The following is a 26,692-nucleotide window of genomic DNA, read 5'->3' on the forward strand; positions in this document are numbered from 1 at the left end:
GGCGCTGCCGGCCGGGGAGCGGCCGCTGCGGCGCCGGTAGAGCGCGGAGGAGCCGGGCATGGAGGGCCTGGCGCAGCCCCCGCCGCCCCCGGGCTCGCCGCAGAGGGGCGGCGGGGGCGCCGCCGGGGAGCTCCTCCTGGAGGAGGCGGCGGCGGGCGGTGGCGGCGGCGGGGCCGGGCCCGCTGAGGCGGGCGGCGGGCGGCGCAGCCCTTCCCCGCGGCCGGCCCCCGCGGCCCCCCGGCCGCCGTCTCCCCCGCGGGCCGCGGAGGACGCGGGGCCGGCGGAGCCCGGGAGCCCCGGGGCGGCGGAGGCGGAGGCGGCCGGCTCGGGCTCGGGCTCGGAGAGCGGTCCCGCGGGGGCCGGCCCCGGGAGCAGCGGGGCTCCCAGCCCGCCGGGGGAGGAGTCGCGCAGCCTGGAGTCGCTGGAGTCCTTCTCCAACCTGCACTCCGGCTGCCCCAGCAGCTCCGAGCTCAACAGCGACGCCGAGGAGGCGGCGGCGGCGGAGGCCGCCCCGGGGGGCCCGGCCCCGGAGCCCGGCGGGGAGCGGCCCGCGGCGGGCGCGCAGCTGCTGCCCGCCTCCAAGGAGCGCTTCCCGGGCCAGTCGGTGTACCACATCAAGTGGGTCCGCTGGAAGGAGGAGAACACGCCCGTCATCACCCAGAACGAGAACGGCCCCTGCCCCTTGCTGGCCATCATGAACGTGCTGCTCCTGGCCTGGAAGGTAGCGGGGCTGCGGGCGCTGGGCGGGGCGGGCTGGGGGCTGCGGGCTGGGGGCACCGGCCGGGAGCCTGCGCTCAGCCCCTGCCGCTCCCAGCACGCGGAGAGCTGGGGGATGAAGAGCGGCAGCTGCGGGCGGGCTCTGGGCGCTGCCCGGCCGCTGCTCGGGGGTGGCACACGGGGCTCACGGTGTTGTTGCCTCGCTGGAGAAGTCAAAGCCTAGGCGGTGCTTTTCTAAACGCCGTGTTGTTGGCAGATGTGTCGAGGTTTTTAGGAAATGTTTCTAGATACAGCATTGAAAACTTAGGCAATGTTTTTGGAAGATGGGTTAATTCTGAAGCGAGGTGTATGCAGGATTTAACAAGTACAGGTTTGCGATAGGGATGTGCTCGCACAGTTACGTGGCAGGGATTGTAAATCAGGTCGTGACCAAGTACTGCTGAGACCTGGAAGTTCTTGTGTTCTGCATAACCAGCGTGGATGCGACTTCCTGTACTCTTAGAGCAACTTCTAAATATTTAAAGTAGGCGACTTGAACGTAAGGCGTAATATAATTATTAGCGTTTAAAAGGAACATCAGTTGGAGAAGAGCTAGTGAGCTGTGTGTATTGCAAAACAAGAAGGGGTCCTTTTCAAAAAATACTTACAATTCAACCCCAAAAGATGGACGAGATGATAGAATGAAGTTTTAGGATAGGAAAGCTTTATGAGAGTAGATCTTATGTTGTAGTATGAAGGGGAATGAATTTGGTATTGGAGGAGTAGGAGGCTGTTCGCAGGTATAACAGGTGATAAAGAAGAAGACCAAAATTAAAACAATAAGAAGAAATTTGTTCAGAAGTGATTTTTCAGATTAGTGATGGGGTGTGTGTTTTGTTTTGTTTTCTAAGTTGATGTCCCTGTACGCTTTCCTGAGCAGAATAGCTCATGCGTCAGGAGGAATGCTGTGGACTCAGACTCTGTAATATTGATATGTAGACATTGGTGAAAGCAGTACAGGGCAGCTGTGTGATTTTAAACTATCATCTTATATAGTAGGTCCTGCCTACCTCAAGAGGGTGTGAAGGTCTTTATAGACTTCAGTATTTAATGCTTTCTTCTTATGCTCCCTCTTTAACATGTAGAGATGAGTACAGGGCCTTGGAGAGCTTGTTCTCTATCATTAGTTGTGGTGGGGTTTTGAAAGAAGTGGCTGGTTTAAGGATTTACCTTTTTAATTGTCCATTTAATGAAAGAATATAAATGGGACTGCGCTGTCCTTGTTGTTTGCTCTTAATTTTTGAGAGGTTTTCTTCCTTAGCATTCTTCCTTTCATTCCACAGTTATATAATAACTTTCTTCTGCTGTCCTCCATGCAGAATTCTATCTGACAGTCTGCTTTGATCAAATATTATGTTAGCAATAATTAATGTGATATCAAATTTTATGAGTCGGTGGAAATCAAAATGCATCTTTGGAGTGTCCTTACACTTCTTGTTGCTAGCATTACAGAAAGGGTTTTCTATAATTCTATCAGTTTGTATAAAACCTCAGCAGAATTTACATGATTTGCAGACAGACAGCAATTCAGCAGTTTAGGTGAAACTGCCAATATGTGACTATTTATATGCTTCAGTGTTTTCTTGTTAGTTGGTTGTGTATTTCCCCTGCCTGTAATTGATTCTCCTAATTAGCGCCTCTCCAAATTAGCCTTTCTTTTCCCCAGTTTATAGTCAAGAACCATGTTGGCATTGTTTGGAGTGGCAAGCTTATTGGCAGCTCACCTGCACATCATTGACAGTAGCCAGCTACATACCAAGGCTGAGGATGGACATCCACATTCTTCTCCCTTCTGAACCAAGATGAACACTAGATTGGGTCAGGTAATTATGATTTGGGAACAAGGGAGCAGACAAAGAGTTGAAAACAGGCAAAAGCAGAGCGAGAATACCATAGCGTGTGTTAGATGAAAGGGAATTAATGTGGCAGGGGAAAAAATGCAGTAAAAAAAGGAGATGAGAATGGGGAGGAGGGGAAATAACTTGAATAGAGTATAACGATGTAAACAGTTACACTTTAGTGCCTCTTCCCTGTATCCACCACTAACCTTCGTTCTTAGAACTCTGTCATGACAAGGGTGAGTGTTGTGGTCAAGCTGTAGGTAAATATGGTCTCAGATAATGCATGGAAGTTCTCAGAGTTGAGAAGTGTTACAGTCAAAATGTTAGTTCTTGTTTTCGTAATTATTTCCCTTTGGATGTCCAATTATATGGACATTGCTTATCCCAGAATGGGAGTGATAATTTTGAGATCCAGTACTACACGCAGAAGTGAAGGTTGAATTTGGATTTTTGTTTGTGATGAGTTGCACACAATCAATTTGTTTAGAATGAAAATTTACCTTTACTTCTTAATAATGTAAACCATAATCATGGCACTATTTGTACCTTAACCTCAAATATATATTAAGGAGAACTCACTTTTTCCAGATGTTTCAGTGCCTCAAAGTTCAAGCTTCTTACCCCTGTGCTAGATTATCATTTTAAATGTTAGCAGGTGTGTGTTCTCCTGTCTGTGTCCCAATTGCCCTCCGATAAAACATATTATTATTATTATTATTTTGAGATAGCATCTCTTAACTCAGTGAGGGCAATAGGTAGGATATTAATTTGCTTAAAGGATTGCAATAGCTATGATACAGGAAGACCTAATAGGTATTGTACCTTAAACACGTCATGTACTCAAAGTATTTCTTCCTAGTGGTTCTTGAAAATCTTGTTCGTTACTTGAGCAAGATTCTTCTCTGTTCCTAGTCACTATTCAGCTTTTACTATGTCTCAGGGGAGGTATTTTTGAGATTAGATTTAAGATCTTTATTTAATGATGCAAGCATAAAGACTGCTTGAAAATAATTGAGTGTTGCGCCTATACGTACTTGGCTGTGAGACAGTGGCTTGGCAATATGTGGGTTTTTGGAAATTCCGAAATAGTAGCAAGGAGTCTGGATGTACAACTCTGAGGTGGCAGATTGTACGAGTCGCACTTTCAAATGTTACAATTATCATTGTTTTTCTCTTGTTTCTGCAGACTGCCTGTATAGCCTTTAGGAGCTAGAGCTGATGAGTTGTTAAAAAGAAGTTACAGAAATGCTCTAAATCAAAGGAAAACAAAAGCAGTATGAGACCAAGTTGAAAAAGTAACTGTTGTGCACAACTATGTGGAAACCATTGAGGCTTCTGTGATGGAAATCATAGAATCGTGAATGAAAACAAAATGAAAAAATGACTTTTCATGAAAATCATAAAATGAAAACAAAAGTAGAGCATAGAAATAAGCATATAAAATGTATGTCAAAGCATGAGTTTTCTGATACAGAGCAGCTTTGGATACAGTCTTTCAGCTTGCTTAAAACTGCAGACTGCTCGGTTTTCCTTCAGGACTGTGGCTTGCTGTGTACTTGAGCTAGCAATGTGAAGCTTGCTTTTCGAAGTACCTTTTGTGGTATTTGTTAGACGTAGTCCACTCATTGCTTTCTGATAGCTTCTGGCATTGTATTAGACTGCAGTTTTGTGTGGGGTTGTGGAATAGCCCTCATTAAGACTTACTGTATGGTGATTGTTGGATGCTGGAAGCTTAGTAAATGTTCCAAGGAAGTCTGTGAACTTTAACAGAAGGCACAGAAACTACATATCTGAAACAGGCAACACAGAACACGAATCATATTGGAACATAAAATAAGCCTAAGGGAAAACATATTTAAATAGAAATATAAATAACTAATACTAATGAAGTCCTGGGAAGTGAATACATAAGGAGTATCTTGTTCAAGTTTTTTTTATAGGAGAATAATTCTAGTAGTATATACTGATATCATCTTTAAAAGTTTTGTAGATCACAGCCCTCTTAACAACTGGAAGGTTTTAAGAGCGACAGTACCTGCATGCCTAGTTACACAGAACCCCATGAACTCCTAGTTAGATGACTGTAGCAGTTCTGTAAATTATTGTTATATAACCACTGATGCTTACATGTATCCAAACTGAGGTGCAGCGAAGAGAGAGAGAGTAAAAAAAAAAAAAATTGCTAGTTAGAAATTTTTAGCGTTAAGTTCTTGTAAAAATGGCCTGTTTCTCAGAGGAGCTGCGTACAGTATGCTCCTGCTGATATCCATTTGGTTTGTTGGAGTCTGCAGTGGCAGTGCCTAGTTTGAGGTCTGGCATTGGCTCGTTACATGTGTTCTGCTTTTCCTTTTTACTGAGCTAAACCTTCTTATGGCCAGAATTTGCACAGATTGCTCAGCTGAACTTGCTCAGCTTCTAAGATGAGTTGCCAGTGAGTTTCTGATGAATGCTCAGCAGGCGCCTTGGCAGCTTTCCTCTGCATCTGTGAGATGAGTTGAGCTTGCAGATCAATGGGCCTGTACTTGTGCATTTTCCAGGACAGGAAGCCTGCTCTAAGGGACTGAAGGAACCCTGTTTGAGAGGGGAGATGTGAGATTACCAGGCGATAACACATACTATCAGGCTATGAGTTTATGAAGCTTTTCCTGCAAGGCAAGAGATATGTTTGTAGGAGATACTCATCACCTCTTGCTGGCGCAGGCTGAAGCTACCCTTCTCTCTTCCAGAACACTGAGTTGAGAGAGTTGCATGCTGTGACTAAGTATGTTTTGAGACTATGAATAAAGCCAATTAGAAATGTTTATGGTCCCTTTCTTTATGCATAGTATTTACAGAAGTGTTAGTTTCAGTGCAGAGCTATATTACTTACTTTTTTTAGGCCCTTCTGAAGTGTTAGAGAATACAGTTGGAATTATCTCAAGTCAGTATTGTTTCATTTCCCAGTTTGTAGTCTATTGCATAGAAATGGCATAGGTTTTGCCAAACAAACTGTTCAGTATGAAAATTTGTTTACGAACTGTTTTTTAACTGCAAAAATGTCTCAACTGTACCTCACATAGTTGGTTAAGAAAGATTTTTTTTTTTTTTTTTTTCCCAACTCCAGAGGGTTGGAAGGAAGCTTGAATGAAAACTAGGCAAGGTTGGGGGAGAGATTAGGGAGGAAGACAACAAAACAGCAGTAAAAGGGTGCTGGAACTGGGTGGGAGCTGAGGAAATGCATTTTTCCTAAAACATGAAAGTAATGTAAAATCCAGCAACAAAGCACGGGCATGTATTTGTAAATTTTCTGTCCCTCCAAAGAAGTGTTGTGGACAACAGCTTTCACTACTACTGCTTACATTGTTTTCTTCTGTTGATTCATGTGGAGCATGGCTGTGGTCCTGCGTGATTTTTGTCTCCCCACTTTAGTTTTAAGGTATTTTTCTTTCCTTTTTCCTCTTTGTTGTGTTGTCTTTCCTGTAGTTCAAGCGCTCGCAACGAAGCCCTAAACAGTTAGGAAATGTTGTGTTTTCTGTGTATCGAGGCAGTTTTGTTGAGAAGTACTCATGACTGTTGGAGCCCAATTAGCCCACTGTAAAGGTGTGATCGAGGTCTCATGAAACATGCACTGCCTAAAATTATGCTGTAAACTAATCCATTATCTTTGTTTAGCATTTAATTAAGCTGTTAATTTTGGTATTTAGCTTGTTAAAATATCTGACTGGGAGATTCTGCAGACACGAGCAAAATTACTTTGATTCAGTTCTTCAGTTAAAAACTAAATAAATTCCTAACCACCGCAGTTTGAGGGAAAATTGAGATTTATTAACCAATAACACAAATACATCCCTTAACTCATAAAGTCTGAAACAGTAATATATTTATGCCATGAATATGCAGAGTTTAAATATGGGCAAACCAAGTAATTATGCTTTATAGCTGCTGTTTGTAACGTAGGCATGCTTCTAGATTCTCAAAATTGACACAGAGCAGAAATCCCCAAGTAATGCTGGCTGAGCTGATGCATATGCTTAAAAAAGAAACAAGCTATCTTCAGTCCTGAAGAAATCATAACATTAGTCCTGCTAATAGTTGAAGTGGCGTGATAATTTTTCTTGATGTGATGTTGATACAACCGTACTGTTTGTAATCCCAAGACTGTTTGGGGTTGAGGTAGTCTCATTCATTCTGTTTCGTGCTGTTAGCTATGCCTTAGCAGCAGTAGTGACCCAGCCCCAGCTCAGGCAGGATCAGGGCTGTGCACAGCTAATAGTTGCTCGGGTTTAAATGATACCAGCTCAGAACTGGATGTGTAGGAATCAGCTTTTTAAGCCTTTAGTCCTGTTACCTATGTGGCAAAATACTTTGTGTTTATGTGCACACTGAATAGGAATATTGTGAACAGGATCAAAGATTCTGGAAACATTTAGCATGCATAGTGTTAGTGAAACTTAACCTGTTCCCCATACTTTTTAAGGCATTTCGAGAGTTGCAATCAGTCGCTGCTCGTTTAAAAGATGCTTTCAAAAATGTATGTGCTTATGAATGCATGACTGATTTTTTTTTCTTGTTTAATTCATATACTTTTAAGTTTTTTTGGAAGTAGCAGAACTAATTAAACTTTCTTGCAAACTTATGCTTCACTAATTTCCTGCTTTACTAACAATTTATAGCCCCCTGATCTTTAACTCCAATGCCTTCAACTTTTATTCTTATCCTTCCCCAGATCCCTGATCGTACTGTCAGCCTCTTTCTGGTGGAGAATGGTGATCAGTGTTAAGGAGTTTGATTTTATATATATATATATGTGTGTGTGTGTATATACATCTCCTAATACTCAAATACCAGACTTTCTTGACTTTCTCTAGTAAGATGTGGAAGAGAGGATGAGATGAAAAACTGATGAGAAAGTTTAAAAAATGAAAAAACAGAAGACTGCTGTGTTACTCCTTGACACTGCCAGAAGCATGGTTTTGTGTGAATCTGTGCTTGGGCTTTTGGTGCAGGGAAATATGTAAATGTGAGCGAGCAACCAAAGCATTTACCCAGGATGTTGCATGGAGGAGATGAATCTAAGAAGTTTTTGGTCTTGACAGCTGCCAGGGTGGTCAGTTGTAGTACGTGATGGTGACAGGAATGGATCAGGGAGAATGGAAGCTTCACACTGAGTTGTGTGTATTTGGCCTTTCTGTAAGGAGTTAAACTGAACCCTTGAAATGTGAGCATGGGATGAGAGGCTGGGAGGTCATTTCTTCAAACCTGTGCGAGTCTTGTCTTCCCTGTCTCAGCAGCAGCTGCCCCCAGATTTTCTACAGCCTCATATCTGTTCGCTGGAACTTTTGAGTTAAGACCAGTTAAGAGATATAAAGAAGTAGTTTTGTTGTTGTTGTTTGGTTTTTAAACTAAGTGTGGCTACATTTCTCAGACTGTTCTTCCTCCATGCTTGCAGCTGAGCTATGGTGAACAGCATAAACTCCTGTGAAGTTGAGGGGGATGCTGGTGAGAGGTTTTGATGGGAGAAGGGAGCACTAGGACAGAGCTGCAACTGAAAGAGTACTGTGTGCATGTGGTTTCTCTAAAAACTGAAGTGCAACCTTATCCTTCTCATAGCTTTTCTGTAGTAGAAGCCCTGCTAGGCTAATGGTCTCACAAATTGGTGAGCCAAATGTGATCAGAAGACTTCAGGCTAGAAATACCTTATTAATACTTCCTAATCTGCATTGTTTCGAAATTTTAAAGAGAATATCCTTTTACTTTCACAGGTTAAGCTGCCACCGATGATGGAAATCATAACGGCTGAACAGCTGATGGAATATTTGGGTTAGTAATTACTCACAATAGATAGTTTTTGCTTACGTTATACTTCTTAGTGAGTAGAAGGATAGGACTGTTATGTACTAACAATTTTTTTTTAATCTAGCTTTACTTGAATGCATATTTCAAGAAAATTACTCATGGTATTCAGTAACACGTTTTTTCTCAACAGTTTTTAAGTCTTCTGTACTGTTTTCCTAAGTTGTTAGCTTAATGATGCAGTTGATGCAGTTTAGTATGCCAGTGTGTCGGTAGATTTAAACTTATTCATGTCTTTTAATGTTTTGTTACAGTCCACAGAATGGAACAAGTCAGTTGAACTTTAATTGTCAGCAGTAACTATAATCCTTGACCCAATTAAAATAACATGAAAAATGAATTTAGTTGTCATGGTGACTGGGGTCTCATTTGTGGGCACTGTTCCATTACCAGATTCAGTCTTCGGCAAAACTGCAGCTGTTTCTATCTGACAAGTCTAACTTCAACAGCTCAGAGTGATCCAGATGTTACAAGTGCATTTGCCCTAGTTCTTAAGCTATATGCACCACAGATCCTTGCCTTTGTAGCCTAACAAATGTAAAACATTTAAGCTTAATATACTAACTAGCTTTGGTATTCTGAAACAGAAGAAAAACTTACTATATTCTTTCTTTTTGTTTGTAAAGAAAGCTTCTCAAAAGCCTACTGATGAATATTCCAATAGCTGAAAAAGTAGTTAATGACTTAACTTGGGAAAAAAAAAAAAAAAAAAAAAAAAGAGACACCAACATCTTTTAAGAACTCTAATTTCCTGTGCCTAAACACTCTTTTCTAATTGTATTGATAGAACAATGCTATCTGAAATCACAGTTGGCTAAACATGTGCCTTGAAGTGTCTTCTGTCTTCAAGACATATCACTTTCTGGAATTATTTTATTAAATTGAATCTCAAAATCGTTTTCTTAGATCGTTTAGATTCCTATTTAGTCAACAGGATTAGCAGTTGCCAAATTGTTCTCCTACAGCTTGAAAAGAACTTTGAGGGGAAAAAAAAAATAGAAAAGCCCCTCAACCATACTGAACAATTTGAAGAGGTGATAAAATAAGAAACCTATGATGATGCTTTTATTAAATCTATAGAACTTCCTTGTGTAGAAACATAGTTTTTAGAAATGAAACAAGGGAATAAAAATGAAAAGCATAGAAATAAAATTGAAAATTCTGGGTGAGGCAGGTTATGGAGACTACAATTTTTGGTCACCAAAGTTTTTGCAAATCTTGAACCCCTATACCTTGATTAACTGATTAATAACCTTTATGTTGCAGACACAGATGGAATACAGGCCATTCATAATTATTAGTGTATGAAAACATATTGAGAAATGTCCATAGTGTCAGTCAGGATGAGCAGTTGCAATTCTTAAATTGTGTTATGCAATTACATGTTTTATTGTGAACAGTTTGGACTTTTTATGAATCAAGGCAAAGAGGGAAGGTAAATAATTAAGAGACTGGCATGATACTCTAAGTGATTATGGAATGCTGTTTTAGTAATGACATTTGAATTTCACTTCTGAATATATGACCTGAATATTTAAAATATTTTTTTTTTTTTACTTTGTACTTATAATTCAGGCTATAAAACAATGGCATCTCATTTAACAGAAAGCTTAAATTGTTATATTTATGATCAGTTAGCTTCAGTCAGAAGTGTTCAAAGAAATGTTGAATAAACTATATTTTTGCTTTTTTTAGGAGATTATATTCTTGATGCAAAACCAAAAGAGATATCTGAAATTCAGCGTCTAAATTATGAGCAGGTAAGAAGCTGCTCCTAAAATACAATTGCTTATGTAAGATACTAAAAGGTACTATTTTTTTCCTCACTTAAGATTTACTGATTTGTTAAGAACCAGAAGCATATTAACTGTTATTAGTAGTCTTCCCTTTTCTCTAGGCTTGATGTAGAATATTATTTGTAAGTATTTCTTATTAGCAAAGAAAAATTTCTTACCCGTTAACATGAGAAACTACTGCTTTTCTTCTTGCAATGAGTGTAACAAAAAATATTTTTCGTATTGAGGAAGAATAACAGGGAATAACAGGGGATACACATGGAAGTGTGTAACAGGGTGGCTGCTCTTTGAAGTCTTCTATTTTGCATTCTTCAGCATGCTCCACTCTGTGGTCTCTGCTAGTCTTTCACTGATGATAACAGATGAAATGAGATCTGGTTTTAAGTGTTGATGGACAAAAAGAGGTTGATTCCATATTATACAAGGCAATATTATTTACACTGACCACTGTTTTATCACAGAAGTCTTTCTACATTAAAAGAAAATGTTATTCTTTTCCAAAAATATTGATGTATATATGTATCTTGGAGCAAATGTTTCAAGCTCTGTGATCACAGCTGTTTCGTTTTGATTACTTGTGGGTTAAAAAATGATTTGAATTTAAGTATTTCAAGCTAGTTCTCTTTATTGTTAGGTTGTCTTTTCTTGCTAATGTTCAGTGTTGAAAACCGAAATATCTTGGGATGATTTAAATTAGAATGAAGATTGAATGGATTCTTTTAAGAACCTTCCAAAATATGGCTTATATCAAGTTACATGAATTCTCCTTGCGATAACTGAGTTAGCTATATTTTTTTTTCCCCACAAAATGCTACGCTGTTAAAGATTATAGCAGTAATCAAGTTACAGGAGGTTGAAGAAAATTATATACCTGGTAAAACTACAACCCCTGCGGCTTTCTTGTGCTAAATATATGTATTTACTAAGTAAATGTCACAAATCTTTTTGGTAGATATGTAACTGTACAATTTTAAAGAAACCTCCCGTTCTAGGAGTATTCTACATTCCATTCAAACATACCTGTAGATGCACTTGTGATACTACATGAGAGGGAAAAAGGAATTAGGTAACTGAGTCTTATAAAATTATTACATTTCAGAAGCATTGCAACTAGTCTTGGTGTTACTCATAGTTTTGTTTTTATCATGTCACACAGTTAACACTCTGCCTAAAACAATATGTTTTTTTCTTACAACATTGAAGAAATTTGTATATTCTTTAGAATACCAAGTTACAAGATGCATGGAGTGACTTCTTAAAAATACTAAGATCTGCCTTATGTTCTAATGTACAGGCATGTGTTGTGTTGGCATCCTGCCCTATTAATTATCAATCTATTAATTTGTCTTTTAATATGCTGCCGAAACAAGTGTTCCTATCTATGTATTGATTATGTTACTGTTTCATGAAGCCAGTTATTTCAAATTCAGCAAATTGCTTCTGGAGTGATGAAATGTCATCTCTACGTACCCCACTTACACCTTGTTAGCCTATCTAGCTCTTTAATAGTTTCCTCGTTATCTTCCCTTATTGAGCCCATTAGTTGTTGTTTTGCCATTAACTGTCTTATTAAAAGAAGACAGAGGCAACTGTCTTTCATGACCAGTGGGCTTAGTCTGTGAATCTTGTCTCTGTTTCATTTCTGATCTGTATTTCTCTATTTTTGTTGTGCCTTTTTAACCATTGTTGCAATCCTGAATTCCTCTTAAGCAACAAATGTTGCAAAACCAAGCAAACATAAAAACTGTTTCCCTGAATCTCTTGCAAACACTGAAGTACTTTCTGAAGATATTCTTTGTGGATTCTTCTCACTTGGTAGAAAATACTGCAGGCTTCTAAGCTATGTCTTTTTTTGTCCTTGTGGCATGTGTGGCTTAGCAAGTGTGAACTTCATCATTTAGACACCAAAATTGCAGTGTTTTAGTCTGTGACCAGAGAGATGCTATGTACCGTGATGATACAAACAGCAACACTGCTTCCTTTCAAATAAGCATTTTATATACAAATCCAATTGGACAAACTTGCATTTAAGTGTGCACTTGGCAGTGGCATGAATAATGTGAATGTGTTGAAGCTAATTTCTCCTTTTCTAATTTTTTTTTAAGAACTATTGAGTTGCTGAGAACTATGTGATTACAAGGGTAACTACCAAGTGTACAAAGCTCTAGTTGGTCACCTGTTTCCTTTTCTTTCTGTTGTCAGAATATGAGTGATGCAATGGCAATTCTACATAAACTACAGACAGGCCTGGATGTCAACGTGAAATTTACAGGTGTACGAGTATTTGAATACACACCTGAATGCATAGTGTTTGATCTTCTTGATATCCCTTTGTACCATGGATGGTTAGTGGATCCCCAGGTAACTTTTTTTTTTTTTTTCCTTTTTCCATATAACTCCAAGAGAAAATAAATTACCCAAATTTTATTGGGGTAGGAGAGATGTTTCAGAATTTTAACTGCAGTCAATAATAATGAATATGGTAATGGATATTCTTAAATCTATTTTTTTTTTTTAAAAAAAAAAAAAAAGTATTTTCCTTAGAGGAGTGAATCTAGACGGTACTTGTTTTTTTTCTACAGTAACTTTGCAGAGGTTAGGTATTTTTTGAAGGTAACATTCCAAACCCACTAAACTAAAATCACAGCAGTGTAAATGAGAGTTTTTTGTTCTGAGAGACATAAGAAGTTGCCAGATACAATGTACCAGTTAGTGTTTTTGAAAGCTCAAGAGAGAGCACTTGGAAGGAATGCAAGGTTACTTTCCTCTCCAGTTTACGTTTGATTTACATCTACCAGTACCAGCTTTTGAGAACTGAGGACTTTAGAACCAATTAAGGAGAACTGCATCTTTCACAAAAGTAAAACTTTTAAAAAAAATTTTTTCATGATATTCAGGTATTATTTAAATAAACAGTAAAAATGATACTGCTTACTTAAGGTGAAACTGAGGAGTTTGTCTGGAATAATCCGCCTCTGAGATTTTTATTTTTTTTCTCTCACACCTTGTTCATGAAAGCTACTATTCTCTTATTCCCCTTTCTTTATTGGAAAATGGCTTTATTATAATTTAGCATAATGGTGCCTATCAAGAAGAGATCGTTATAGGCAAATGGACTCTGTCCCAAGATGCATGATTTTGATGTGACCTACGTGGCTTATACCATAGCAGATCACAATTTGTAACTGTAGTTCTAAAATGCAGTGTATCAACAGTGTCTTTTAATGATGCTTTATATTAAGATCCACTGGGATTCCTAAGTGATGGCTGTTCTTTTTTGCAAAGATAATAAGCTCACTGTAATTATAGTTATTTACATTTTTGTGTGTCTGTTCATGAGGTGAAATCCTATAAAAACTGATTTTTAGAAGTACCCATTTTTCTAATGAAGTATAATGCTTACAAAGAAAACAATGTTGATGTGTATAACATATATTCAAGATGTTAGCATTTACCTGAATGCTAGGGGGTTCTGTAACGTGAGCTGTGAACACCATAATGGAGAAGTAACTGGAAGGGAGAATATCTCTGTAACAAACTGCATCCCATACTCTCTTCTATCCAGGTTAGCAACAGCTTTTGATATTAAGTGTTATCTTCAGGGATCCAAAATGGGATGTCAGACTGCAAGATGTTTAACAGTCTGATGTAAATCTTTTTGGCCTAATATTCTTAGGAGTATAACGTTCTCTATTTGTTGAAACTTAAGAAAAAAAAAAAATATATATATATAGATAGATATAGATATATATATCTTAAGAATAATTAGTCTAAGCTTACAGTTTTGTTCCGTTCTTCACAAAGATGAGTTCTCCTGTTGTCTCCTGCTCCAGGTTGCTGATATAGTAAAAGCAGTTGGTAACTGCAGTTACAATCAGCTAGTGGAGAAGATAATTTCTTGTAAACAGTCTGACAACAGCGAACTGGTTAGTGAAGGTGAGTAACTTTTTTCTGTTCTTTATCTAATTATCTGCCCTACTGAATCTTAACTTCTTACTTTGAGTGTGGGTCATGGTATGTAGCAATATAGGTGTGTAGCTGCGTGGTATCTACTTCCCCTGGGTAGACAAACAGAACTGTGCTCATCTTAACTTTTCTGATGCAATTTCTAAAACAAGGATCAACCTTGTTCTCTCAATATATGAAATGTGCCTTTTTAAAAGATGAATATAACTTCCTTTTATAAAAACGTAATATGGGCAACATTCAGATTTCAACTTGGCAACGTATCATCTCCTATAATTATATAATTATACACTACACAATGAGAAGCAAAAACTCAGTGATACCAGAAGTGGATACAGCACTTTTAAATATGAGAGGGTTATTTACAATGCTCAGGTTTTTTAATCTATTTGTTTTCTTCAATCTGAATGTGGTCCCTTATATTTGTTGTAGTAAGGGGGCACTTTCGTAGGGAGGAAATTGGGGGGGGGGGGGTGAGAATAATTTAATTGTTGCATTCAAATTTGCACATAGGTGTAAATTTGGTGAAAATAGGTGATTGCAGGTCTTTAGAAATCAAAGAAGAGGATATCCCCTTTTATTGTTACTCTATAGTTAAAGGAGTAGTTTTTGTCTTGGTTTAGTCTTGGGTTTTGGAAGAATTCTTAGGGTTATATTTGCTTGGCATATTATCCTAACGATATCTCTTGCATTATTTTTTGTTTGGCCCACTTTTACGGAGGTTAGTTATTGAGTAGTGAATGCAGTCTCAACGTTCAGAACCACCTGCTTATCCAGGGCAGAGAGTTAGCAGTCTTACAGTACTGTGGTGAGGACAAAACACAGCCCCCTTTTTTTTTTTTCCTGTATATCTTGGCATTAGACCAACTGTATATAATGAGCAGTGTCCACATTCCACTACCAGTAGTTATAACCCTGGGTCTCTAGGTTAAGCTTAGGTTAAACTTGTTTTTAACTCAACCTTAGCAAGACAAAACAGATAAAAATGAATTTGTAGGGTTTTCACTCTCTTTTTTCTGTTAGTGTCATCACAGCAAATATTTTTGCTTACTTGACATAAAGTGGGGCAGGGAAGATTACCAGGTATTTATATGCTTTGAAGTATGTAACAGACCCATAACAGTATGTATTGCTTTTGTAGGATTTGTAGCTGAGCAATTTCTAAATAACACAGCTACACAGTTGACATACCATGGGCTGTGTGAATTGACTTCAGCTGTCCAGGAAGGAGAGCTCTGCGTGTTCTTCAGGAATAACCATTTTAGCACTATGACCAAATACAAGGTATATTCAGTGTTTTCATTGTTTTTAATTTGGTGGGTTTTGTTTGCATTTCAAAGCGAATCTTGATTTTTCTGTCTTGAAAAAGAAATAAATTTGTTCTTGTAAGTAAGGATGAATGTAAGGTCTATCACGAATGCTACTTGCAATGTATTGATTGCAGTCTTAGATATGAGGATCCATTATCACTTGAAATCTTACTGTAACTTTTCCCTTTGTGTTCTGTTTGTTTCTTGTGTTAACTCATTTTGTGGTTATGTGTAATGACGTGATTTTGTTATGTGGTTTAAATTTACTTGAGTATGTGAGTGGCAAGGGTAAGGTTAATGGATTCATTTAATTTGTTGTTCCTGAGGATATGGGATTTTCTTTTATTTGGGCCAGGAATTGAGTAGCTCTATACATGTATCCTGGTGTTCAGAATACCAAGTATCTGGGGAAGTTGAGATGAGCCATAATATCTGTTCCCTTTGTTAGAGAGGCAATTGAGTCTGAAGATAAGGAGACAAAATGGTGAGAACTGTGAAAAGAGTACTGCAGAATGTTAAAAGCAGGCGACAACTTGAATGTTTCTGATACTCCTTTTTCCATGGACTGTAAAATCTGGCTCAGGCAAGTTTATAGTCACTTATGGAGCATCTTTGTTCTTAACACAACTTTGCCTCTAAGGTGATTGTGTATTTCTACATATCTGAGTGTTAGGCAGAACAGGTTGCAATAAAGCTGCCTCCTAAGATTTACTCATTCCCTTCTTTTCAGTGATAAAATCATGCATTTTGAAGTAGATTTTTCCTAGGATTATGATATAAAAATCTTACATGTAGTTAGATATTTCTCTCAAATGAAAGTATAGTGAGTTCTTAAATTTGTATACAACTATTGAAATTATGTGTTGGTTAGCTTTTTTTTTTTTTTTTAAAAAAAAAAAAAAGACTAATTCCATGGACATAATGTTACAAGATATAAGATATCAAGAAACTGTCTTAATCAAGACAAATTCTTCATTATTTTAAAAAGTTAGCAGTAATCTTTCCATCTATTTCCTAGTTATTTGCAGCAGCTGTATGACTAACTATATTCTTGATGATCAAGGAAGTCAGAAACAGATTTGACTTGGGCTTTTAGCCAAGATTAGCTATCTGAAATCTTTGTACTCCAGGATACTCATGAGTGCTAAATACATTGTTGTCAGAGTTGAGATTTCTCAACTGCTTTACTATTTTATTAGATTTAATGTTAGCTCTGTAGATTTTTAATGGGTTTGCTTTTATTTCAGAGTTCTAGCAGTAGTCAGCAGTAGCTGTGTTATGGAGAAATGCCCATCAATTATGAGAACTGAAGATGCAACATATGTCAAAAAAGATGAAGACATAAAACTTTAGGGTAGGAACAAATAGGCTTTCTTCTGCTCTGTACTGGTGCCACATAACAATTACATGATTGTGATTGAGCAATTCTTATTATTTGTGGTGCTGGGTTGAGCAAATTTTTTTTTAAGTTGCGCATTAGTTTTTTCCACATCCTATCTGGTTAGATTGTTTTAGAGGTAATTAATGTTTTCTGTCTTTAAATTTATTATGATATAATATACATTTATCTATAACTGCTCAACAAGGTATTATCTTGCAGATATTTTAATACAGGGATATTGTATTGCAGATGTTTTAACTGGGGAGTTGTAGACACTGGTAACATCCTTTCTGCAAATAATCAGAACTTCCTAGTTCTTACATGTTCAGTTCAAAGAATTTGCAATATTTGTCATTATTTTACACATTATCAATTTAAAAACAGATTCACCAACACTGCCAATACTTTACCCAATTATATACTGAGTTTAGAGGAGCATTGCGCTGTCAGACTGAAGGATGTCTACCTTGCTATTGGATTACTTACTTTAAAGGGCTATGTTACTGAAATGAGTTATGTGAAAACATGGAGAAACAGTCCAGTACTCCGAATTCCATAGTTTTTGCATGTATAGTAAAAGAATTTGTTCCGTGTAAGGAAGGGAAGTGGAGTGACTCCTTGCAAACTTTTTTTTTTGCGTTATTACTAACTTAACAGTAACAATATAGGTTTGAAATTCTTTCTATTTTTTAATATTAAGTGCTTCTTGAAACATCAGAAATGTAACGTTTGTATGTTCATAATAACTATTTTGAATACCTGCCATAGATTAGGAAAGTATCAGTGTTGTTTCATACTGTAAAACAATTTATTAACTCAAAAAAAAATTATTAACACTGATAGCTGATCTGTAAAAGGTAATTCTATGCTAGTTATGGGAATGAAAATACTTTGGGCTTTGACATAGACAATAGGTGAGAAGTTGTTTGTATGTGAATGCTTTTTAAAATTTTTGTTATTTTAAAAAGAATGTTTGACTTACAAACAAGAGAATGAGTGAAAGGAAGAAAACTTTTTAATTTGGTCTGCTGCTTTATTAAAAATATTTATTTTGAAATATTCCTGTTCAATGAAACATATAGACACCTCTAAAATGTTAATCTTCAGGCAGGTAATGTGATTTTTAATTGGCTTTTTTTTAATTCCTCATTCAAGGAGTGTCAAATGGAAAGGGTGCATCTAATAGTTTTTCAATTTTAGATGCATCATTAACTTAAATGATGGAAGTTGAGTAATAAAGTAGCAATAATAGAATGGTAGCAGTGCATTCTTTCAGAAATTAATATTAAAAGTTTTGAAGAAATCTTCCTCTGAAGACTTCAGTTTCCTATTTGTAAAGCTACTGAGTTGATATTACAATGTAACTGAAGATTCACAGATCCTATTTTAGAATACAGCATCAGTCCATTTATCCACTTTAGTTATTTAATGTAGTCTTGAATAATTAATACTTCACTATTGCTCTTTGAAGAGTTGAATGATAACTGCATGATACAATATGAAGTTGTCATTTCTCATTTGGAAAAGTTCAAGCACTATTTTGATATAAAATTGTGGCATTTAAAAAAATATCCATGATTTCATGTAAGATAAAAGCAAAAATAGCAAAGTATGGAAGGTGTTAATGGTAGTTCAGTTATAACAACAAAAGGGAATAAGCATCCAATTTATCCATTTGCCCAAGTACTCATTTAGTCTATTTCCTGTCTCTTTAATTGGATATTAATAGTCTTGGCTTTTGTGATTATACAGTAATCATTTTCAGCAGTTAAAGGCTGTTGTTTTCTTTTTGCCTTTGCTTTTCATTATACAGCTACTAAATATGTCAAATGATAATTACATAGATCAAGGAAAAACAGAACTGTAAAGAAGGAATCAGTTTAAGAATGTCTTAGTTCAGTTGGAAAGTTTTTCCCGCTGATGTGCCTGTGATACAACCTAGCAGTTTTTTACCTGAAAAGTGACAAGGGATTTAATTTTTGAGTATGCATATTGCAATGATGCTCTCTAGATTTATAAATAAACGTGGGATTTCTGTTTTGATACTCCACATGGGCTTTAGTTCAACTAGAAAATGTATTTCATAGCAAAACCTGCATTTTTTTTCCCAAGGAAAAAGATGTCTGAGTTTGCCATAGTTAAAGCGAAATCATTCTACAGAACAACTCAGTTCTTCTGGTTTGCACAAAAAACCTTCTAAAATACTAATAGATGTAGGCTGCAGGTGATACTACTTGTTACAAGGCCTCCTTTTCCTGTGTTAATTTCATGAGGAGATGAAGTGATTAAAAATAATGCCTTTAAACTACTTGTTCTGAGGCTAGTTACATACTAATATCTGGTCTTCTAATGCTATATGTAGATTTGTTTAAATTTAAAACTCACCAAAAAATCTAAATGAATGTTTTACTGGAAGGCAACAGTTGCTAGGGGCTCATTTATCATAACTATATATCAGACTGTGATAAAGCATTTTCATAATTTTACAGGTTTTCTTTATTCCATAGGGTCAACTTTACTTGCTGGTGACAGACCAGGGTTTTCTTACAGAAGAGAAAGTTGTTTGGGAAAGCTTACACAATGTGGATGGTGATGGAAATTTCTGTGATTCTGAATTCCACCTACGGCCTCCATCAGACCCTGAAACTGTCTACAGAGGGCAGCAGGATCAAATAGATCAAGTACTGGATTTCTGCCTCTCTTGTATTTTTGTGTTCACTGGTGACTATATGTAGTAAATACTGTTTATTTTTAGTCATATGTGTCATATTAGTCATACAGATGTGTGTATATGTGTACTCATACAAAAATGACTAGAAAAAAAAATCTTTAGATACCTACATTGAGATTTTCAAAAGTGCTCCTTTGAAATACTATCACAACTTTAAGGGAGGAGAAGACTAAGACCAATCCTGAATAGTTTAAAAGGTCTGATTTTAATCTTTGAGAATCCCTGTCTCCAAAGAATTTACTCAGGTGAAATGTCACATCTACTTTGTATATGGAAACAAGAACAGTACCATGAAACTTCTCCTCATTTTATAAATTCATTTCAGCACGTTGATTGTCAAAATGGAATTTTGTGTTCAGATGCCAACTTTGCTGAATATAAGACTAGGGCTATAGTAGAATGCATGTGATGGTGGTAATGTTATTCCTAACTATAAGTAATAGTTTCTGGAAGTCCTATTGGAGACAAGAACTATTTGTGTTAATGCATAAGCGTGTAGCAAGACCACTTGGAAATTCTGCTTGTTTAGAATGTAGGATTTATCTTTATAATCACTGTCATTTTTTAATATTTTATATATGTATATATATAGAGAGAGAGAGAGTAAGCAGATGCTTAAAAAAAAAAAAAAACGAACATCTTAGGCACTGTACATCTCTTTTAGTAGATAACGTGGTAGAGATAACAACTGGTAAAATCTTGAGCTGCTACTGCTGTCTGTCTGTTTGGATATATCCCAAACTATCTTGATTATCTTCTCCTTGGTTTAGGAGTCAGTGTTCCTCATTGATTTGGTGTCAGTGCAGCTCAGTACAGTGGGAACAGATGCTCTAATGAGCATAAATCCCATTTTTACTTAGAAATAGCAAATAACAATGAGACAGCATCAAAATTGTTATCTCTACCTTAAACGGGTATGAGCTGGGCATTATCTTTCGTTTGCTGCTGTCCAAGTAAGGGAATTTAAAACTGAAAGCCATTCTTTTAACTAGCTTTTGTGTTTTGTGTGCTGTGACATAAGTACAGTGAAGGGAAAAAAGCCGAAGTAGAGTTTTCAGCCTTTCTGTGGCTCAGATTTTGAACATGTTCTGAAACAGAATTTCTGCTTGTTTCTGTGAGGTGGATGGATTTGAAGATGGAGGCTAGGGGAAAAGGGATGATACTGTGTAGCTGCCCTTGCTGAAAAATGTACTATGTTATGTACTTGGCTCTTTTCTGCATGAAAGAGCATTAATAAGCAAGTTTACTCTTTAGGATTATCTGATGGCTTTGTCTCTACAACAAGAGCAGCAAAATCAAGAAATTAACTGGGAACAGATACCAGAAGGAATTAGCGATCTAGAGCTAGCAAAGAAGCTTCAGGAAGAGGAGGACAGGCGAGCTTCTCAGTACTATCAAGAACAAGAACAAGCAGCTGCTCAGGTCCAGGTAAGAAAACATTACAGAATATGATCACCAGTTTTAGTGAGTATTAACTTAATACTTAACACACACACATCTACCTTTGTAAATGTTTCAGACAGTTAAGACTGATGCTGTTTACATTGTAAACAGCAAGTAACAAGATGAATATAGGAATCTTAACAAATAGCACTACAACTTTCGCAGTGTGCATGCAGATATGACAGTTGCTGGTACTTAAATATTCAAAGCATGTCTAACCTAAATCAAAGTTTCATTCATACTGTTTAAGTTGGAATGATGGGATGAGTTACTACTAAAGGTTGCAAAGATTGCATTAAAAATATTTTACATTAATTGCAAAATAGCATTCAAATAGGAGCTTTTCAACAGTAGTCAAAATTGTCTTTGTGTTGTGTTGAGGAAATTCATGGTTTTACCTTTCTACATGTTTTAGTCATGATACTTTGTGAATCTATTTTGTCCTGTTCATCCTGAAATTAACAGCTACTGCTGGTATGCCTTCTCTGCTCCCCCTTAAAAAGCAGTTGTGTTCAGAATGTGTGGAAAATGTGATTCATGCACATCTATATAAGAAGTGGCCATATAACTGATTTTTTGCATGCCAGAGGCAATATTTAAGTTGTCCTGGATTCAGGGGGTTCTTTCCTGCTGGAGATTTTCAAAACACACACACACTCCACATATTTGTAAATAAAAGCAATCTGTTTGAAGGCCAAGTCTTTGGATTGCCTGTGTCAGTTCAGAACCCTTAATGGACACAGCTGTTAAATGTGAAACAATAAATTTTGATGGTTCCAAATTCTGTGATTTCTGCTGCTTATTGCTTATATACAATCATCAGTAACTACTTCTAAGACAAAGATGTAAACAGAGTGAAAGGGGATTTAATTTCTGCTGGTTGCAAAAAGTTGGAAAGAACTGAGGAACCTGCTTAACAAGACTTAACAGTATCCTCTTTTGCAGCTATGAATGAATAGTAGCCAGAAAAGATGGTGAATGTGCAAACCTTCTGTTGCCTTCTGTCTACAACTCACCAAATTCTTAACTACTTCCTAGTCAGAAAAAACATCTGCTTTACCACATTTCAGCTGTCAAAAAACATACTTTCACTCACAACTTCTGAAATGTGGATTATATTCTTATAAAAAGAAATTGGAAAAAAAACAGTCAAGTAAATATAGAAGTGCCAGAAAATGTTTGAAGACAAATTCAAATCAGTTGCTTCAATAATAAAATACGTGAACACAATAGAAGAGACTCATAGGACTTTAAATATATTTTGTTTTTTCAGAAATAAGTTTGCATGGAGGTTTTGGAAAGTTTTCACTGAAAGACCTTCTACCTGAATTCTGCTGTTGCATTAAAGATGAACTTCTGTATACTTTAAACTAAATAACACTTCCATTTTTTACATATACAATAGCTTCTGCTTGTTTTATTCAAAATGCTATTTTTTTTTTTACATAGCAGGTGCAAGGTGCTCCTTCTGTAGCAAGTGGAAGACAATCTGGGAGCAATGAACGCAAACGTAAAGAGCCTCGAGAGAAAGAGAGAGAAAAAGAGAAGAATAGCTGTGTTCTCTTGTAACAGAAAATGGATTTATTCTGGAGCCAAGTGCATGTCCTCAGAAGCAAAAGCAAGGAGTAAAAAGGAAGACAAACCCGTTACATGCCGCCTGTGCCTGATTACCCCACGGATTTTGTTCATGTTTCAGGAGAGGATGGGTGACTTTGTTACAATCATGCAGACTTTCTTCAAAGTCATAGCGCGTGTCCTGCTTGAGATGGAATTCCAAATCACAGTTGGATGCGGCTGTGCTTTGAGTTAGTCATAAGTTATACTGCACCTTGTAGCTGAACACACAGATCATGGCGAGTTTTGTGTCATAGTGACATCCATTACTTATTACATCAGTTAGTAAGCTATTTTATCTTCTACTCTAAACAAAGGAGGTAATTGGTTTTGTGTAAGACTTTTTTCCTGAAGTCTGTACACTAGCACAACAGAATCCTGTGTTACTTTAATGATGAGAAACTATATCTTAGGTTGGGTATAGTCTCTGTAACACAAGAGCCCAAATAACAGATGGGCACTGCCTCCTCAATGTGTCCAGATATCCTCGCTTCTGGATTTAGTACATTTATTATTATTTTTTTGAACCCAGATTTATACTGTTAGTGCTGTTGTTGCACCCCTGGCCAGCTTTCTTGCCCCAAGAATATATGACTTGATTATACAAAAATTGTCATAGAAAATGGGGCATTTATTAATGAGCAAGATGAATATTGTTTGCTTTTCTTGCAGTTATAAACTGGGTATGGCAACTCAGATGTTATCAGGGTTAAACAAGTGATTTTATAGGTAACTTCTTTTTCTTTTAGTAATTTTTTCCTCTTGTAGGTAAACTGGACCAGATAATTTCTTATTTATTGACCTCTCTATATGATAGGCGAATGATGAGAGGAAACTAAGGTCTATAATAATCCTTATTCTAAGAATGCAGAGTTAAAATAACTATCTGCCTCTTTTTCCCAGAAGTACCTTTAACATTAACATGTCCACTTGCATATTTAAGCAAGTGGACTGTAATTAAAAACACTTTTTTGTTTCTAGATGATATATCTTTAAAAAGCACACTTCCGAAGGGTGAGAGAAAAGCTAGGCTGCTCTCTGAGATTGTCTAGAAAGGTGGTCAGGTGTAATATTTTGTGTTTTAAATCACTAATTTAGAATTTTTGGAAACAATTTTCTAATTTATGGGAACCAAATAAACGTGTTGCATCTTATAGTATTTATAGCGTACAGAAACAGAATATTTACTGAATTATGAGGGAACCGCAAATCCTCCTCCATTTCCATTAAGTCAATAGGAATTACCTTCTTGCTGAACCTTTTTGATAAGATTTGTATTTCACAATTTGTAGATACTTTTGAAAAAGGCTGCTTCTCCTGGACAAGTTACGATTCATGCTCTAGGCCTGGGTAAGTGCATTAGTATACAATAGTCTAGGACAGCTAAGGCAGCTGGATAGAATATGACATTCCTGGTTTCCGGTGTTTGAAGAATGTCTGTAAGACAGTGGGTGTTTAAACACAAGTCCACAGGTAAAAAGCTGCTTTGCAGTTATTTCAGGCAGACCTGCTGTGGTGATGGCAACCAGTAATTACATAAAATCTGTTACGAACCTAGAAGGAAAGTTAGACTTGTAAAGGAAGAATGTCTTATTAACTGAAGGGCCAGTTTATATCACCTTTTTCTTCCATGACATTTTTTTCTTTTGTTTTTCAATTTTGTTACACTTTTTTTTAATAATAACAAAGTTATGAATGGTAGTTATCTAATATGCAAATTGTAAATGTAAAGATTTCTCTATATTCTTTAGTAAAGTCACGCCCAGAAAAGTCATTTTAACATTTAACGTATGCAGTTTAGTTAACTTTCTGTGTCAAAGCAAAGGTTGACCTCTTTTTTCCTTTGCAGCAGCCTAACTTCTTCAAACTAATGTGATGGAGGATCACCAACATAACGACTTGTCTACCTTAATCAAATCAGAAAATATTTCAATAGTGTCAATAACAAAGACTTTAAGCCAGAATGTTGTTTAAAAACATTCTGTTACTAAGATTTTTTCCAAATTTGTGTATTTACATTTATTTATTGCCCTTGAAAAATAAATATGTCGAGCTAAGTGTTTGTTATCTTATTATTTTTCACTGACAGTATTGCCAATTTAAATTATTATTTTTTAAACTTTAACTTGAGCAGACATTGTGGCTATTCAGAGTATCTTTTTGCCTGAGATACTTGCTCATATTAGAACAATTCATGTAGCATTTCCACTTTCAGACAGATGTGCCTGAAATCTAATATACTGTAGTGTTGGTAATGTTATTTGGTCACAATGGAAGAAAAGTTAAATGTCAGTGCTCATCACAAAGTCTGGACTTCCCAGTAATTCAATTTCCTTTCAATAACAGGGTAAGGTTTTCAGGTTATTTGAGATGGCAGGCATGCTATTCAAACCGTTTTCTGTTTATATCCTTTTTTTCTTTACAGGTCTCGGAGCTTTGGGGAAAAAAAAAGATAAAGAATTCCTAAAATTTAGGGCATTGTTCTGCATGGGTTGAGCTTGATAGTGGCAAAAGTTATAAGCAGGTGAGCTTTTTAATATCCAATATGAAGTATGTCTGGAAGATTAATTAACGCCCCACTGTGACTAACCATTTCAAAAGTAACTGTCACAGTCGGTATATAAAATATCTGAAACTGAAAAAATAACAATATGTAAAATATCAAAAATATCAAAATATACGATATCAAAAAACTGAATAGAACTGCTTTTATCTGTAATAGTGAGCTTGGAAAACAATGTCAAAGTAATCAGGGAGCACTAGTAAGATGATGGGTACTTCTGGCTCTATTTACTTCATTTACAGTCTTTTTTCAAATCTTTTTCTGGCAAAAGGTACAGATTTATATTTTAAATCTGTTTATACAATTTAGCATGCACATACTACAAATACCTACATAGCGTATATGAAAGTGTCAGAAAAGTAGAGTAGAACTTTGTTTTCCACTAGATAAAAGCTAGCACAAAAGACAGAATCATAGAATTTTTTGTTGTTGCATTACAGTCGTGAAATAAAGCTACAAGCACTGCCATAGTGTTAAAATGTCTTTCTAAAAGGCACTTTGTAAATGCTCAAATCTACCACTGAAGTTCCATTTATGTGTAATCTGAAGCCCAACAAAGCAGATCCAAATAAGGCTGTAACATGAGAAGAAATTAGCATTCCTGAAAATTCACTTAAAACACAATGCAAAAAAAATCTGTAGCAAGCCACCTACTTAATAGAATAAAGTATATGTTCAGATTGTCTTTACAGAGCTCTTCTTGTGGATCACAGACACACGAGTTGAAAGTGAACCATACACTCTTCCATATACACTTGCATTGAATTGCCAGTCAGTCTATGCACTTGCTTGATACTTCACGTTATTGTCAAATGTTTCTTCAAACTTGTACACACAAGTTCGTGAAATTTTTTTCCAGTATGTAATAAAAGGCAATTCGATGTCATGAAATTGGATCTCCTGGTGTATTCAGCAGGAAATACTAAAGTAAAATGTGAAGCTGATATACTTTTAACTGTTCTTCTTTCCTGCTACAATAGATCTATAACCTGTAACCCAAAGCTAACTTATTGCTTATGCTTAGATCAGCTTTTTTTTCTTTTTTTTTTTACTATTAGGATGCTTATCACAATTGATTACTAAAGTTTACACAAAGTAGATCTTCAAATACAACATAATGAATTAAGAACTGTATTCATTTTACAACCTTAAGAAGTCTACGTTTATGCAATCTTAAAGAGCAGATAAGTCAGCAAATGCAAGTTAATTGGTGTCCTTGTTAGAAAGCATGTAAGGAAAAAGCAAAAATAAAAAGCCTTAGTTTGGTTGCACTATAATGCTCTTATTTCTCCATCTGTGCTGTGAGAGTAAGACCTTGGCACCAGGAAAAAAAAATCTGACATTGAAAAATGTTCATATAATCCAATGACAATAAATGTCAATGCAGCAACTTAAACATAGGCATTTTATTTTGTGATTTGGTGCAGTTACTTAACAGTCTTTTAAGCATAACCAGCAC

General features: G+C 36.7%; 1 protein-coding gene across 5 annotated transcripts; it reads left to right on the top strand.

The window, feature by feature from the left end:
* On the top strand, window positions 1-26,334 carry MINDY2 (MINDY lysine 48 deubiquitinase 2). Of its 5 annotated transcripts, XR_014318225.1 has the most exons (11): window positions 1-721; window positions 8,339-8,396; window positions 10,125-10,189; window positions 12,428-12,586; window positions 14,059-14,161; window positions 15,333-15,475; window positions 19,390-19,563; window positions 20,868-21,041; window positions 22,506-22,861; window positions 23,963-24,020; window positions 24,520-26,334. XR_014318225.1 is itself a non-coding variant. In XM_082768681.1 (9 exons), exons 1-9 carry the CDS (start codon window positions 59-61, stop codon window positions 22,623-22,625), a joined length of 1,659 nt encoding a protein of 552 aa, XP_082624807.1. In that variant the 5' UTR covers window positions 1-58; the 3' UTR covers window positions 22,626-26,334. The 5 variants fall into 5 exon arrangements, 1 of the variants encoding a protein (XP_082624807.1); XR_014318222.1 differs by having other exon boundaries at window positions 22,506-24,020; XR_014318223.1 differs by having other exon boundaries at window positions 22,506-24,020; window positions 25,096-26,334.
* The last annotated feature ends 358 nt before the right edge of the window (window positions 26,335-26,692 follow it).

Source organism: Aythya marila (assembly GCF_965140915.1).
Source record: "Aythya marila genome assembly, chromosome: 11".
NCBI classification, from domain to species: domain Eukaryota; kingdom Metazoa; phylum Chordata; class Aves; order Anseriformes; family Anatidae; genus Aythya; species Aythya marila.